Below are 17020 nucleotides of genomic sequence, written 5' to 3' on the forward strand. Positions count from 1 at the left end.
TAGCTCAACCTCCAATAATCCATTCCGTAACTCTCCTTTCGCAGCGTGCATCCTAAAGTTCATCTATAGCCCCGCTTGGCCTGGCTTAGGCCTATTTATTAGCATCCGAAAATTCCGGGCAATTCTAAACTTGATGCATTTTTTGGCAGGAAATCTTGATGCGTTTGTGGTGCTATGTCATTTGTCATATTATTTTCATCAATTTAGAAAGAATGTATCATGAAAGTATTTTTAATATTTATCTGGTTTGAGGAAATATGTAAATGATTTATATTTTTTACTCTTTTTCTATTGAGATTACGTTGGACAAGTATGATAATCATTTTATTTTTCTATTTTCTATTTTGTTTTCAAGAATATGTTTGGAGCAGATATCAATTTGATAATATAATTTCATTTATCTATTTTTGGAATAAATTTTTAGTTTAGAAATAGATCTGGAACAGAAGTGAGAAGTGAAAGTATTCTACTTTTCAATTTTCAAAATAAAAAATGAGAAATAAAAATCTTTCTTATCGCTTGTCCTCACTGTTAGCTAGCCTCACCGGCACTGTTCAAAAAAGAAATTTTATGTGGCTAACAAATACGTATTTTTGCTTTGAAAATCGGTTTAGGGAATAGAAATAGAAAAATCGATTTCTGTTCAAAAATCGATTCGTGGAACAATATTTTTGCATCCTTAGATTACAACTCGTAGATCCAAAGACAATAATCATTTACCAAAAAATTAAAAAAAGACAATAATCAAAGTACCAAAACGACACGCACACGCACGCAAGAATTTGCGGAACAAAATGGACAAGTTGCTAGAGAAGGTGCTCGTTCAATCAAGCACCGGTTTCCGAAAGCTGCATAAAAAGTCTTGACTCGGAGAATGTTGGGAATAAGGGTTGGTGAGCAGGACATTTTTTGGTTTTTTTCTTCTTTTTTTTATTATTTTATTTTTCTTTTGGCTAAGGGCCCGGCTCGGGGAGGTTCGTAACTCCTTTGCCTGATCTAGGAGTTGGCTAATTGCGGATTTAGGAGTTAACCTGGTAATCCTCTAAAGATGCCTTTAAGTTTCAATGTATGTTCTCCATGAATTGTTGATTTGATGCATTCATAGGTGTTTTGGACCCTTGCATTTGCTAGAATTTGACTTCTAATGCATTGACTTTAACTCCATGGGTACGGTGAGAAAATTTACAATGGTTTCACAAGAGAGAATTGGGGCATATTATATTACATCAAAACCATATATATAGACACATATTAATTTCTCTCATCCCATGCCCTTTTATGTCTGAATGAAAATGCACTTTCCACTTTGCAGTCTAAACAACCGGGGCCAAAAATTTGACGGCACGAAATGTCTTTTTGGCTTTTAGCATTTGATAAACTTTAGGGTACAAACTAGATAACGATTCTCATTTTTATTAATATTATACATGGATTATTAGAATGCTTTTAAGGGCTAGGGCCAGCCCTCTGCCTGGATTTTTTTTTTTTTTTTTAAATTTGTGTGTTTTTAGGTTTTAATCTTTTTTTTTTTTTTTATTTTGTCTTTTTATGGAAAAAAAGCAGAAAAAGGATAAAAGAAAAAAAGAGAGGAAAGAATATTAAAAAAAAATGTAAAGGAAGAAATTATCCTCGATGGGTCACGTTGGACTTAACTAAGGCAGGAGGGCAAGTTGGAGAGTGGTGACTTTACAAATTTTGCAACTTTATGCTTTTGTTCTAGAGGATAGACAGGGACGAAGCCTTTATCTTCCGCAATTTTTTTAATTCGCGGATGGAAATGTGGGGTTATGGTTATCGATTGTGCGTAATTCGTCCCCTATTCATCGATTTGAGGCATTGAGAGGGTTAAACAACACCATTCGACATGCTTTTCATTTCTTGGGCTAGCTCGGTCGAACAATTTTATGCTAAATTAATACCACGTCGGATTTTTCTATAAGAGATATTATCGATGTCACTCAAGTGAACGTTTTCTAAAATCAATGAGACTTAACTAGTTAGTTGAAAATTTTTAGTATCAAATGGGCACCGCATGAAAGTTGTGACATTATTACTATCAATTTTCCAAATTATTTTTATCAAATGTATCGTGAATAATATTTTAATAAATGCATAAGTGCACAAAAAGTTCTAAAACTTGTAATGAAAGTGTAATTGAGTTTTTAAAACTTTCAAAAAAGGCTATCAATTTCTATAATTTGTAAAATTGATGCAATCAAGTTCCTTTGTTAACTCCATCTAATTGGCCAAAACTATACAATATAATATCATATATTTGTAGGTGGTTGTGCATTCATGTCCCTTTTCCGAGGGGTACCCGGTTCACTACGAACCAAGCGATCCTATTTCTTATTTCCGATGCAATTTCCCGCACTTGGCACACAGCACATTCCAATCATCAAAACCCAAACTATCAAGGGTATTGGTCAGGTTGATGATTTGCATTTTTTTTTTCAAATGGATCGATGCTAAACCTTCTTTGAATGACAGGAAAGTGATTTGTGGATGCTATTGAAATTGGACCCAAAAAAAAAAAAACAACCTTTACCTTAGATCGGCAACCATGTCGAGTGGGGATGATAGAGTTGTCTACCTATTCTTTCCCCTTCGTTTATTTTCGCTTCTAGGTAGGACTATAGTGACTAATCTCAGCAACACTACGAACAGAGCTTTTTTCCTAATGTCTATAATGGGCTGATTTATCCCGAAATATGTTCAGTTTGAAATTATATCAATCTCATTATAGTTATGTAAAGCGGACCACGAAATAAACAATGTGGCATGTACCATGAGTAAGTGCCTTATTTGCAAATTTCAACAAACACTCATCACTAAAGGGGACCAAGTGTATACTACAAGAGCAGTAATCAGAATCGTCAGAGATGGAATTGATATACTTCTTCAAGCTGCATAACTATCGCATATATGAGCAAAACATGTTCAGTTTGAAATCATATCAGTCTCATTATAGTTATGTAAAGCTGACCACAAAATAAACAATGTGGCATGTACCATGAGAAAGTGCCTTTTTTTGCAAATTTCAACAAACAAATACTCATCACTGAACGAGACCATGTGTATACTACAAGAGCAGTAATCAGAAACGTCAGAGAGATGGAATTAATATACTTCTCCAAACTGCGTAACTATCCCATATATGAGCAAAACAACCTTACTAGCGAAGACGTGTTGTCACATATATTGCCTGCACGGAGTGGAATCTCTCTCGAAGTTCATTCATGCACTCTTCAATCTTGAGTCTTGACCATAGCATCCTAGACCATTCCATATAATACTATGTAAGAAAACAACCCAATGAGCTTCATCCTATCTCTGAACCATTCGATGGAATCCACATCTACAGTAGAAGGTTTCCAAATGATCTTATCAACAATCTCAAAACCACTAATGAAGAATTTTGCGAAAAGTTAAGGATTAGTAATACTTTCTAGAAATCAAATGGATTTGGCCTTTTTCTAGGAAGATGAACTATGAGAAAAGGGGGGAAAAAGAAAAAAAAAATTCATAAGACGATGTTATTTTGATCATCAATGATCTCCGTCAGTGCCCGTTGTGCTATAGATTTATGGCGGTCTGAACAATTTCTTCCTTCAAAATAGAAGCAATCTCCTCTTCCTAGAAGATGCTTAAAATTGGAACAAATGTTCAACATGTGTGCCCAATAACAAATTGGGTATACCCTGCAAAGTTGAAGCAACCTGCTCTAACATTATCTTTCTGTTTGCAGGGGACTACAGCCGAGAGACTTATGACAAATTGCTCGATCAGTCAACAACGATGCAAGAAACTATCCCATGCCATCACCAGGAGAAATGCTGAGATATGACTAGAATCGCCTCTGACTTGGATAGTGAAAGCCAATTTAACACTCGATTAGAATGTCAAATTCAACTGAATAAAACACTAACCAGCATGTTCCCCAGTAATTCGTTAAAAAGCTAATAAACAAAACAAAAATATGATTTATATTCTCTGGAGAAACTAACTACGGTGTGACGTCATTCTGAATCGGGCCAGCAGGTGGGGAGTAACTGAGCACGGCCAGACCGAGAGCGGTTGTGGTAGTGGCGTTCTGGCCAACAATGTTGGTCGTGATCGAGTAATTTCTCGACCGATCTTAATCGGCTTTGATCTTGACAGAGTATGTCTTGCCCGAGTAGACGATCAAGCTTGGCTCTATACAATGCCCGTCTGCTTCAACAATGGTAAGGTTGTGATCCTGCAATTCAAAGATTGAGGTCCTGAGTAACAAAAAAATGAAGGGTCCCTTCATCTTGCAAATATATCTCCAAAATTTCTTCAATCTAATAAGTCTTTAAAAACATCGAAAAAGCCCAATCCAGATGTGCACACTTCATTATAGAAAGCGAGGAAACAAACCAACCGGAGGAACAATTTGTAGGTTGTAATGAAATTATACCTCAATCCTAAAGCTGAGAGCAGATTGAGCAGTCACACTTGAAATATTGAGGCGATAAGTTTTACCAGGGGCAACCCTCCAGTGGGGATGTTCAAGATTGATCGCATCACGAGCTGTTGGATGTGAGCTTGGAGTGGTCGATTCAGCGTAATCAAACTTTCCCTTCCTGGGAATCAGCAGGGACTGCAATCCAAGCAACAAAAAGAGAATGAAACGAACACAACAAATGAGTGAAACTAGTGTTTTTAAGTTCTTCATAATTGAGGCAATCAAATTAAATTAATCACCTCAGGCTCTCCCACCCAATCATAATAGCTTTTGTAGTACCGGTCATCGAGGATGATGCTCTTGTCATAATCTTGAGCGAATGGCTCGGCCACGCCGTACGGCGGCAAAACATCAATCAACCCATGCAGTCCAGCCACCGTTTGCATTGTGTAATAGGAGTCGTACTAAGATTTTCCAAGCTGCAATGAAGCATATAAGTATAAATGACATCCCTTTGCAAGATAAGACATTAAATGCCTGCCGCACATATTCATCAAATGAGGTGGAATCAGCTCGAACCTCTCACAGATGTTAAAAGCTCACATGAACATGTTATTGAATGATCATTCTACTTAGGACTCACCCGATGGACGATGAAACAATAAGTGAAAGTTTCTCTAGGAGAAATGGGCCTTGGAACGACATCCCCTGTTCCATCACTCCCTAGACTTTCAATCTGCAATTTAATCCAATCCGAACTCATTGTCGCATCAACTTCTCATGACAATCTTCATCAAACGCAGTTTCGATGGATTTCGCAACCATACCTGTTCGGTGTTGTGCCAATGGATGGCGACATTGTCGCTCAACCTGTTGGTAACTCTGACGAAAACTCTCTCCCTGATGCGCCTGGATGGTGGGGCAGGGCGTCTGTCCATTTATAGTGACGACTTGCTTCTTGTAGGAGCCCATCAGCTCCTGCTTCACTTCCCTGTTGTAGAAAGGCCCTAGAGCCCCTGCCAATCTCATCGTCACAAAAAGGCATAGAAACAATGCCGTCGTCGAGCTTCCCAATCATTTTTTTGGCATTTTCTGATTTTTTTGGGCTTTTTGGGAAAACATATGACATTTTTGGATTTTTCTGATTTTCTGAAAAATAAATTATTTTTATTATTTTTTGATTTTAAAATATTATTTATTATTCTTATTATAATATAGTATAAAAAACGACCCAGGTTGGATCCCAGGATCGGGACCGAAGACGACGTGGGTGCTCTCTGTCCCAAGCCGTTGCTGTTGCATCATGATCTCGAGCCTGTTTTCGTTCGGTTGGCGTCCCTCGTGGCTTCGTCTTGCATCGCTACCCCCGGCCGAAAGTCACTACCGAGACGAGATGAGATGAGCTGTGCCACAAATCGTCGGCCGAATCACCGCCGCGTGCACCTCACCGGACCACCACTGTGGCCATCCTTTGCCAGGGAGCACCGTACCGGTCATCTGTCTAGCCGATTCCGATGAAGTCCAAATTTGGCACTATTATCCTGTGAATTTAGGTAAAATCTCGTCCGAATTTGTTTGTGTTTTTGCATGTGATTGTTCACTCTGAGCAGAAATCCTCTTCGCTAAATCTATTTGCACACACCTTCAGCTGCTGGATGATCTTTTTTCTTCTTCTTTTCTGGTGTCTGTGTAACATACAGTATATTCTGGAGTGTCTCCGTCTTCGTTGGAATATCGGTCATCTTTGTTTGCTCTGCCGTGGAAGCATTCCAAAAGCCTCAGCTCACTTCTTAGCCAGGCCATGCCACGCCACACCAAGTTAGGGGGGCGCCAGAGCATCAGAATTTCAGTACCATGTGTTCTTGAGTTTTAGTGGTGCGGAGACTCGTTTTGACTTCACGGGCTTCCTCAATAGAGAATTGAATAATGCCGGAATCCGCGTATTTAGGGACGAAGATGCTATCAAGGTGGGTGATAAGATTGGTGAGACAATTCTACAAGCTATCGACAACTCCAAAATCTACATACCCATCATCCCTTGCCCAAAGATCCCGGCTCAAAGATACCAAGGTGGCAGACCATAGCCCAATTTGTCACGAGCTGGCCTGCTTGCCGCCGTCTCCAAGTTGGGTAGGGAACTCCGCGATTAGACAGTTATTTTCGTGAATCCGTGTTACTCTGTCCTGTTTTGATCCAAGCAAAGCCGAGACTTGATCTCCTTAGGCACATACACATGCTGGGTTTAAGCTATCTCATGATGATTTCTTTCGAGTTCAAACTTGAGTTCGGATTCTAAAAGCGGTCAATATTTTCCTCTCAATCTACGCTCGCCAGCTGAGCATCTTTCTCTTATTTTGGCTAGCGTACCAGTAAATCCAAACATGCCATGTTCTGTTCCATATTTTGCGAAAAGTAAACGAAGAAAACAGTGCGATAAAGGTCAGGAGGGAGATAGAAAAATCAGACGGTGAATGGACTGCTAAAATTTTCATATGCAATGTACCCAATTGGGTCGCTGGCTGCCGAAGTAATTTTTTTTACTTTGGCTTTGAAAGCTTTATTATATTCTAATTTCAACAAAAAAAATCGAAATAATCTTAACATTGGAAAGAGTAAAGCAACAACTGGAAAAAAAAATAAAAATATGTAGCTGAGGATGTATACCCGGCATAAATATGATTTTGGCGTACTTTTCTAGTTTTTCTATTGAGAATTTCAATCTTGAGGTCATTTTAATTGTTATTTTACCAGCACATTTTTATTTTGTTCACTTTCTTTTTGTTTTAATTTGTTATGAAATTTATTCAAGTACCATATACACATATGAAGAGTTTTCAGTGAGTTAAATGAGTGGCCATGGTCTTAACGGGCCTAATTATACATGGGGAAAACATTAAGGACTAATAGGTAAACATAATCAAGTCTTCAACGTGGTTCTAGTTAATAAAACCATCGATTAACATAGTTCCACCTCAATAATTGGTTGCACATCGATTAAATATATATTATTGTTGATAATGAAACCTTTTTCACCAACTAATTAATTCAAGTGAAATAAGTGATCATTTTAAAAAATTCAAAAAATTCATTTTCCAATAGGTTGAGCTAGAATGTCGCGATCCACTGGCACAACATCCAACAGGTATGGTAGCGAAACCCATCCAAATTGTGTTTGATGAAGATTGTAATGAGAAGTTTATGCGACAATGAGTTCAGACCGAATTGAATTGCAGATTCAAAGTTTGGGGAGCAATGGAACAGGGGAAGTCGTTCCAAGGCCCATTTCGCCCGGTAAAACTTTCACCTATGTTTTCATCGTCCATCAGGTGAGCGCTAATTACGACGATCATTCAATACCATGTTCATGTGAGCTTTTTCTGAAATTTGTGCAAGGTTCAAGCTGATTCTACCTCATTCGATGAAGATGCACCGCAGGCATTTAATTTCTTATCTTGCAAGGGGTGTTCATTTATACTAATATGCTTCATCGCAGCTTGGAAAATCCTCCGTACGACTCTTATTACGCAATGCAAACAGTGGCTGGACTACATGGGTTGATCGATGTTTTGCCACTGTACTTCTCTCGAAGATTGTGCGACTTTAGTTCGATGTGTGGCCTTTCCTTTTGCTTTACGTGGAAGTTTCCCAGTTCAGCAAGAGACCGTGTGCTTAGAGTATCCATTTGCATTCAACAAATCGACGGATTTTTCTCGCCCTATGGAGTGCTGCTTTAATCGATCTTTTTCCAACAAGGCAAATGGGGACATTGCCAAAACAAAGAACAAAGGAAAAAAGAATCATATTCAGTTGGTCCGTGGCTGACATGGGATTGAGGATCCGCGCCTTAGGCGTCTTAATGAAAAGATCTATGTAATTTCGGCTTTCAAAAGGAGAGGTCCGTTAATATTTCAATACCAACTCAGGAACACAAATGCCTAAACTTCAAGCATCACCTTTGTACCTATCGTGGACACTATGAAGGACATCCGTGTCGATCCTCTCGGGGATCATGTACGCCGCCGTGCAAATTCCATGCTCGCGGATTTTTCTCATCTCCTATTTTTTTTGCCCTCTTTTGATCGCGGCTGATCATGATACCGGATGGTCTTTTGTGGCAGCGATCTAAATTTCTTCAATGCGGATCGTTGAGACCTTTTCGGAACCGTGTTAGGTTATGGAGGCGAGCTCGTCCTTCAGCGACTCTTCGTCCTTGAACTCCATCGGGATTTAAGACCTTGCTGCCATCCATGTCCAGAGACGATGTCACGGGTGTTCAAAGCCCAGAGCGCATGTGGGCTTTCGCTTCTCATTGAACGTGGCATTTAACGCGAAAATTGATTGGTTAAAGACTATTTTGAGTTGGCGAAAGTAACCTCGAGAGAACTAATTAATCAAAATCTCAAATGGAAAATGTGAAAGTTGATATTTATTGAAAAAGGAAAACACTATGTATTATCATAAAAATATAAGACTGTCTGAGTTAATCAAAGAAAACTAACAAAAAATTTGAAGATAAGAGCAAAAAATAGAGAAAAAAATAAACTTCATTTCAAGCCTAGCCGCCCATTGGCCTACATTGATTTTTTAATGATTTTTTTTTACTTAATATATATTGAAAATATATAAAAATACACAACGCGAATGAAAAATTAAAGGGCAAGGACCAAAAACGAGAAAAATTAACTTGATCATATGTGTGGTGGCCCCCTTTGGTAGATTTATGATGAACACAAATCAGAAGGTGAAGTAGACGATCTTCAAGAATGAGTTACTAGTGACAAAAGTTTTTAGACACTTGCCACTTCTCTCGTGCGTTAGGATCTCAATGTCGAATAGTCGTGCATTTTTCAATAGCCAAGAAACACTAAATCAAATATACAACATAGATAGACAAACGAAAAGGATAGCACGTCGGACACTACTACCTAGGCCATTCTAGAACGAAATACATTGTCAGACAATAGACACTAGTCGCTCAAACACAATAGTGCCGTAACACAACTATATACACCATGAGAATGAATTTTATCGTTCCCCACAGACACAACAATTGCTCGATCAAAATGCTGATGAAAAACACATCCTAGTATAGCCATTTTTTAGTTTCATTTCCTGTATACGTTCTCAAACAAAAGGCAGGCGGTAAGACAAAACTCGAATGTGTAAGAAGTGAAACCCTAGGTCAGCTATTTACCCAGATCCTAAGCTTTGGATGAGGTGAGGAGCGTTGCCGAGGAGGAGTTGAGTTCGTCTTCTGAGTTGACAGCTTCGTGAGTTCAACTTCTGGGTTAGAACTTGGAACAAAACGACGAGGGAAATGAGTAGGACCGATAATTTTACAAACTGGAAGTCAAACCGGTTTTTAGTTAGAATTTGGAATGGTAATTTTTCAAAATGGAGGTGGAACCTGTTTTGAAGTTGGGGAGCAGGGGTACAGGGCTTTTCCGAAGATGCAACTGTGACGAATCGCAGGAGATAGTGTCTTTAGTACCGGTGAGCTCCACCTCCTACACACTCGAATTAGAGGACGTCCATACAATTCCTTTGTCTTTCTTTTCTTTCTTAACTTCTAAGCTATTTTGCAAATAAGTACACCAAAATCACTAAGCTAACGTATTTGCTTTGAGCATATACCCATTGAGTCAATGATTCTTTTAACCCGAAGTCCTTCTAGAGAATGTGCATGGAATATCCACGGCATGTGCATGGTGCAAGCACAAAACAAGGTAATGTTGCCAAGGTCAAGGAAAAGAGGGTGTGGCCGAACTACATTAGTGTAAATTTGTTTTCGAGGAGGTAAGCTGATTTGAAAAAAATAAATTGTAATAGATTTATGATTTTTTAGGTAATTTTTCCATTGCCCTTGCATCAACAAATGTTGGTTCCACGACTAATTGGATTGCCACGGCAGTTCATGTCAAATGTCAATGGGACCAAGTTAATTGGAAAGAGGAATCGATTTGATTCCAAGAATATAAGGACTAAATCGAATAAAAACTAGAGTTTAAGGATCAAATTCAACGTGAGCTAAAATGTAGTAATAAGTGCACTGGTTGTTTTATTGCATTGCCCTATCGAAATTTGATGGATTGAGTGCTAGCAATTTGGACCCGTTAACGATTTGGGTTCTCTCTTTTGGTTAGTAAAAAGAATAGGATCTTCATCTGCAAAGGGGGGGGTGACGTGGCCAAATCTCCTCTGTCCGATTTAGGCGCTGCCAAGATAAAACCCTGGCCGTTAGATCTCGCTCGGCGTCCTGGGCCGTCTGATCCAGGGATTAGATCCTGTCCGCTCATCTGCATTAAGGCTCTGGTATGTCCTGAGCCGTCGGATCGAAAGGCTCCTATTAAATCCCGTCCGTCCATTTGAAAAGCTGGGTTTTCTTCTTCACCAGCTCTTCCATGGGCGTTCCGTTCGCTGCTTTTGCTGCCAAGACGACGTGATCTCCGGTCTTCAAGTATTCCGTGGAAGCAAGGCGTTGGGATTCTTCTTGGACGGCAAGTTGGTAAATGCGTCCAAGAGGCGGAACCGGATCCATCGCCCAAGGATTTGGCGTCGAAACGGCAGGTACGTCTTGTTGAGAATGAGTAAAAAACGTGTTGCCTTTTCTCGCTCTTTAATTGCTCGGTATTGAGCTAGAGTAGCGTCGGTGGGAGTCCCACGGCTACCTCCGAGCTGAGACAATTTCTTATCCACGTTCACACGAGCTGGTTGCACTATGTCATGCAAACTAGAGATGTCAAAAAAGCCCGACCCGACCCGACCCGAACCCGAAACAAGTAATATGCTTGTTTCGGATCTTGATACTGTTTGAGACACAGACATAAAATAAACAATGAAGATATGTTTAGGGTCGGGTAGGGTCGGAACATTATTCGACCCGAAACACGGTAACTCCAAATCCAAACATAAACAGTAAACACAAACACGTTCTCATCTTTCTCGGCTCTACCTTCTTCTCCGACGACACGACTGTGCCTACGCTCACGACTGCCGAAACCCTAGCCACCGCCGAATGCATCGTCGTTGCCGTCGGTCGACACACCTCCGCCTCGCCGTCGCCGTCGCCACCCCTCGTCTCAACGCCGGAACCCTAGCCGCCGCCGAATGCATCGATCGTTGTCGGCAACGCCGAGGAGGAGGACGAGTCGGCTCTCGACCCCGAGCTCCGATCACTTCCAGTGGAATTTCAAGGTTCGCTCTCCCCGTAGTCCTCGATTACGCTCTATATAGGTTTGATCCGCCTTCTTGATTTCTGGGTTTTCGTTTTCGTTTTGTTTCCTGCGAGTTGTCTGGTTTTCATGTCGAGCGAGTGCTTGTTCTTGCCGAAATTTATAGCTAAAATGATTGATGGGTCTCTGCGTCGTCTTCTTTAGCTTTGGATGATTTCGGGAAATGGGGTGAGTCGTCTGGTGGAGTTGGATTTAGGAAGCTGAACAAGAATCGGAGAGTTGCCGTCGGATTTGTGTAATTGGTGTTTGCCAAGAAAAGAAGAGATTCGGCAGCTTGACTTCTGAGAGAGCATCTTTTCTCTCTTTCCAGGATAAGGCTAGAATGAAGGAACTGCGAAGATGCTCGCGAGAGAGAAAAAGTGCTGCAAAATGTGCCTGTCTTTTTGTGCTAATTAGGTGATGTGAGGTGTCGGGGAGTATACTTGTTTCTCATGGAAATGTGATTCCTTTTACTTTGGAGAGCGAAGGCTGTGAATTGAAGTTAGATCTTGCGCATAAGTTTAAGTACCCCGCTTCTGATTTTCGTGTCTCTGAAAAGAAGCAATTTCACATGTAACAACAAATAAGACACGACAACTTGACAAATTAATTTAGGTTCATATCCCACATGACATGAGTGATATCCATAATGGAAGCAGATAGCGCATATTTTTTTATTGCAAACAGACTGGGATCTACAAGCACAAAAGAAAGTTCATTTTTGCAATGCAAAGGGAAGTAGAAACAGAGGACTATATTTTCTTTATATGACATACCTCCCTGTTTATTGACTCTCCCTTGAAAGCCACATTCTACTCCTTGGCGAAACACCACCCAATCCTGACAGAACAAAGCATAGCTGAATTGTACTTTAAACAAAACAACAGACAACAGAAAAGAAGAAGAGCAGACAAAGAACTTATCATAGACTCTCACAAAACCATCAACTAGTTTATTGGTACACGAGTGCTTTCTTTTGTGTTACTTCTTGATGTCTTGTCAGACTGATAGCTGGAGTTCCATCATAATTATCTGGTATACATTGAGATAAGCATTCCTATTCTCAATGGAAGTTCCAGGTTGCGGACATCTTAATTTTTTTGTTTATGTAATTGAAGCAAAAAAGGTCTTTGTAGATAATCTAGTTTCTTTCTAGATGAAGTTGCTAAATTACTGTTTTTGTTTAAATATATCAGCCATTGTGGCAGATTCTTTACTTTGTAGATAGAGTAATGGGAAATGAATTTATAGTAAGAGGATGTATGTTGATCAGATTTACTTTGTTTGGAAGAACAGAATGTTAACTAGGCCTCCTCCTCATGCGTCGATGGAGATTGACTATTAGTTTTGTCCTCCCTTTTTGGCATGTTTGGTACATTGAAAACAGATATGTTTTCTTTTCCAGGTTCAAAGTGATCATTTCGTGGAGTTTTTCACCCTTGAATTAGACAAACATGGTTATGAAGCTTTATACAAGAAAAAAACGATCGAGGTTATTCATGGACTTCTCCTTTTATGTTGTCTTAGGTTTCATGTCATTTTATTTATTTATATGTCCATTGTCTGCAGGTTTATGGTGGGAATATCAATACAATAGATGGTTGTGCTACATTTTTCACAAAGACAGATTTTCTAATGTAAAAAAATATGAGGTAAAAGAGTTGCTGCATTTGATGTCTTCTCCATCTCTGTATCATCAGAAGCTAAAGGCTTCAATGTGTCTATGCAGGTTGAATTTAACAAAGCAGCAGAGTCCTTGACAGAAGCATTGTTTCCAAGCACCCAGAAGAAAGCTGCTTTAAATCGATTAATTAAGATTGAGAAGCTTCGTGACGATGAACTGCAGCCTCAAATTCTCGAGCTTTTAAAAGGATTTAACGAACCCCAGGAAAAAAAGAAAAAAAAGAAAAGAGGAAACCCAGCAACTCGCCGAACCGACCCGAAACACATAAGACCATCTTATGTGTTTAAATCAGTTGGGTCACATGTGTGTGACCATTGTGTTTTGGGTCGGGTCGGGTAACAACAAAACCCGACCCGACCCATTGACACCCCTAGTGCAAATCGCTCATCGAACGGCACCGGCCCGGTGCCGTCAATGAACCCATCATTATCCTTCGTTATTAGGGCACGCCGGAGTTCTTGGGACCAAACGGAGTAATTCCCCGGTCCCGTGAGTTGTAGGGTAATTAGGCGTAGTTCCGGACTGTCGCCGGTGGCTGTGTAGAGGGCGTCGCCTGGCTCCGGCCAGCCACTGATGGTTCCAGCAAGTGGAATGAAATTGGGGCTAAAAAACAGAGCCGGGTTTGCCCCAAAACCCGGTGGACCCGAACCAGTTTGATTCGGGAATTACCAACCTGACCTAGACTCGGGATTCGGACCTTCTCCTGGTTTGCTATTTTCAACGGAGCCGATTTGGCCCGGTTGAACTTGAACAGGGACCCATTGAACGTATGGCCCTGGAAAAATTTGTCCTGAACGAGCATATCCTGGGACTGACTGATTTGAATCTGGTTGTCTTTCTCTCGTCTCCTCGAGCTGGTTCTCTTCAGTAATACTGGGATCTGAAGAAGGGTCATTGGAGGAGTTGTTGGACGAACCAGAATTTGGATTTTGACTTTTGGGCATTTTTGCTTTGCAGGTTGAAATTTGCTGTGCGGAAGCTTATAGCAGAAGCTTTGATACCAGGTAAGGAATTGAGATGATGGAAAGATGAACAGAGGAATAAGATAATGGAAATTGTATATTGCTTTCTCATATCAAATATACAAGTGTACAAGCCTATTTATGATACATAGAGCCTAAATGATTTAGGGAATAATTATACAGAAAAGTAAAGAAAATATTCCCTAATATACAGTATCAATCAAGGAGCATCGCATCAGCCATATGATATCAATCAACCAAATCTCGAGGCAACAGTTTCTCCAACACTTTGAAGTCGAGCGATTAAGCTGGTAGCGAAGTTGAATTTCAGTGGGGTATTTTTTAATCACATTTTTCATGGACTTCTTTTGTCTACTTTCATGTGAATGGGGGACTTCGCCACCCTCGAGCTAATTTGAACTCTCAGTCACAAATAGAACCACCCTCTCCCTCCCCTCTCATTTTCCATTGTAAAGTAATCGTACCAATAGCTGAATTGAGGTGCTTCGATTTTGCTTGCTGAAAATGTCCAATTATTTGCAATTGTGTTTTGGAGTCCACACGTGTGCCAGTGGTGTTTGTGTTAGAAAGATATATTCACGATGCATCTAAGATTGCACAGACAAGTGAAGCTGCCTTCTAAAATTGCAAAATTTCAGACAACATGCTAAAAACATCCATAATACCTTATATCAGTGTTATAATGGCTTCGGCATTTCATCTTGATGACATTGAAAATCACAATCTTCTTTGCATCTGTAGTTTTACAATTTTATCATGAATGTTTAACGTTTGCCAGGTTGTCCACAATCCTTTCTTTGGATTAATTGGAGAATAATTTTTTATGCATCCAAGCTAGGTGGTCAGTGCATGTTCACCACTCACAATAGATCTTTACTGTTGGTCTATGTCTTCATCTGTTCTTCCTTTGCCGAGACTCTTTTAAATTAAGTTGGCATTTATTGTTTAGGTTTATGTTTCTTTTAATTTGAAAACATTTTTTTTTCACTGAGAACGTACTCAAATGTTTTTATCCAACTATATCCTTCAAATTGTGGCTGCAGTTCAGTTGCAGGTCACACAAGCATCTCATGTAGTCATGCGATCCTCAACGTGAGCTGTTCTTGAGTATTTGGCCCTCTTCAAAAGTAAGTTAGTCAACACCTAGATCTTATTGTTCTTTAGCAACTTTTCATCTATAACTTCCATATTTAAATACAGAACTACTCTTAGAAATCATGTAACGATAAAAGCTGTGATGGAACAATGAACAACTGTGATGCTACAATTAGAGGAGTCTTTAATCATCTGTCTCCTTGGAATGAAATAATTTAATTTGCTGGCAATAATCTTTATCGGGATTGTATGCTTCTTGGCGACCAAATGATAAGTAAAAGACTGTCAAGTAAACTTGTGTTTCAGTCTGCTCCTTCCAATTCTCACAGTTGTATGGAATAGATTTAGGAAAACAAAGAACAAAACAAGATTTTTTGGGTTGACTTTGGCAGGCTCTTTGTTTGGCCCAAAATTATGCCGTCATTTCATTGTGCATAATAAATTTGTTCCTTTTTTTTTTTTTTTTTTTTTTGTTAGAGACTAGAGACTCTTGTGCTTCAAAGTACTACTTTTAGTGATTTTGTCCATTATGATTTAGGTTAAGATCATAAACTCTAGCTTGTTGCTTGCACAGTATGGTTGAGGCAGCAGCTACGGCAACCTCTGTTGAGGCATACAGGGATGGAAAAAGCTTAATAGCTTATGTTGGTCCCCAAATCAATTATGCAAATGAACTTGGAAAGAATTTTAAAAGGCTCACCGAGGAAAAAGAGAAACTCTTTGCTAGGAGGGATGACGTGGAAGCTAAAGCAAACAAAGACAAGACAAAGAAAAAAGCTAAACAGTGTGAAGCCTGGATTGGTAGGGTTAAGGATATTGAGAATGACATTTAAGAACTAGAAAATGAATCCAGAAAAGGTTCATGGAAACGGCGTCATGTTTTGTCAGCTTCCAATCTCAGTAAAAGATTGGCTGAGAAGTGTGAGGAACTGCATAGTCTGTGGGCACAAGGAAGACTTGAAACAGAAGCAGTTGTCGAGAGACCACCTGAACCTGTTAGAACAATGCATGCACCCAAAACAGAAAATAAGCCATCAATGCACTGTGCTGTTGAAGAGATCCTTGGTTACTTGAGGGATCGCGAGGTGAAAAGAATCGGGCTTTGGGGGACAGTGGGAGTAGGGAAGACAACTATCATGCATAATTTGAATGATGATGTGGAAATCAGCAAAATGTTTGACATTGTAATTTCTGCGTCGGTATCCAAAGAAAGTAGCATAGAGAAGTTGCAAAAGGCAATTGCACAGAGACTTAAATTGAATACTGAAGGGATCAGTGATCTGAAGGAAATATTATGGAGAATATTAGAAGAATTAGAGAACAAAAGATGCTTCTTCTGGATGAAGTTTGGAATGTTTTTGATTTATAGGCATTAGGATTACATGATAACAACCGGGATAGTAAGGTTGTGTTAGCAAGTAGATACGAACATGTTTGTTCGGATATGGAAGTTGATGAGTTCATCCATGTGAAAAGGCTGTCCCCAACAGAGGCGTGGAATATGTTCCGGGAGAAAGTGGGTAGGAACATTAATCTGCCTGATGTTGAACCGCTTGCCCGTGAAGTGGTAACTGAATGTGCTGGTTTACCACTTCTGATCGACAGAGTTGCAAGATAT

The 17020-nt window shown here is 39.8% G+C and overlaps 1 protein-coding gene and 1 long non-coding RNA gene across 4 annotated transcripts; one reads left to right on the plus strand and one right to left on the minus strand.

Moving 5' to 3' along the window:
- Positions 1 to 3570: 3570 nt before the first annotated feature.
- LOC120286443 (L-ascorbate oxidase-like) lies at positions 3571 to 4928 on the minus strand. The gene is made up of 3 exons (XM_039317141.1): positions 4729 to 4928; positions 4442 to 4624; positions 3571 to 4240 (listed from the first exon to the last, which is right to left on the minus strand). Exons 1-3 carry the CDS (start codon positions 4873 to 4875, stop codon positions 4139 to 4141), a joined length of 432 nt encoding a protein of 143 aa, XP_039173075.1. The 5' UTR covers positions 4876 to 4928; the 3' UTR covers positions 3571 to 4138.
- An 8705-nt stretch (positions 4929 to 13633) lies between these two features.
- LOC104454820 lies at positions 13634 to 16774 on the plus strand. Of its 3 annotated transcripts, none has more exons than XR_005552781.1 (3): positions 13634 to 14328; positions 14501 to 15434; positions 15977 to 16774. It is a non-coding gene; the product is annotated as an uncharacterized LOC104454820 (long non-coding RNA). The 3 variants fall into 3 exon arrangements; XR_005552782.1 differs by having other exon boundaries at positions 15351 to 15434; XR_005552780.1 differs by having other exon boundaries at positions 13634 to 15434.
- The last annotated feature ends 246 nt before the right edge of the window (positions 16775 to 17020 follow it).

Source organism: Eucalyptus grandis, chromosome 7, assembly GCF_016545825.1.
Source record: "Eucalyptus grandis isolate ANBG69807.140 chromosome 7, ASM1654582v1, whole genome shotgun sequence".
In the NCBI taxonomy this organism is placed as follows: domain Eukaryota; kingdom Viridiplantae; phylum Streptophyta; class Magnoliopsida; order Myrtales; family Myrtaceae; genus Eucalyptus; species Eucalyptus grandis.

Excerpts from the sequence above, each read along its gene's own strand:
- LOC120286443 (XM_039317141.1), bottom strand. The coding sequence starts at position 4,875 with ATGCAAACGGTGGCTGGACTGCATGGGTTGATTGATGTTTTGCCGCCG. Across the intron at positions 4,625-4,728 it reads ATTGGGTGGGAGAGCCTGAG|TCCCTGCTGATTCCCAGGAA; the intron begins GTGATTAATTTA and ends CTTGGATTGCAG. Across the intron at positions 4,241-4,441 it reads CTCTCAGCTTTAGGATTGAG|GATCACAACCTTACCATTGT; the intron begins GTATAATTTCAT and ends TTTGAATTGCAG.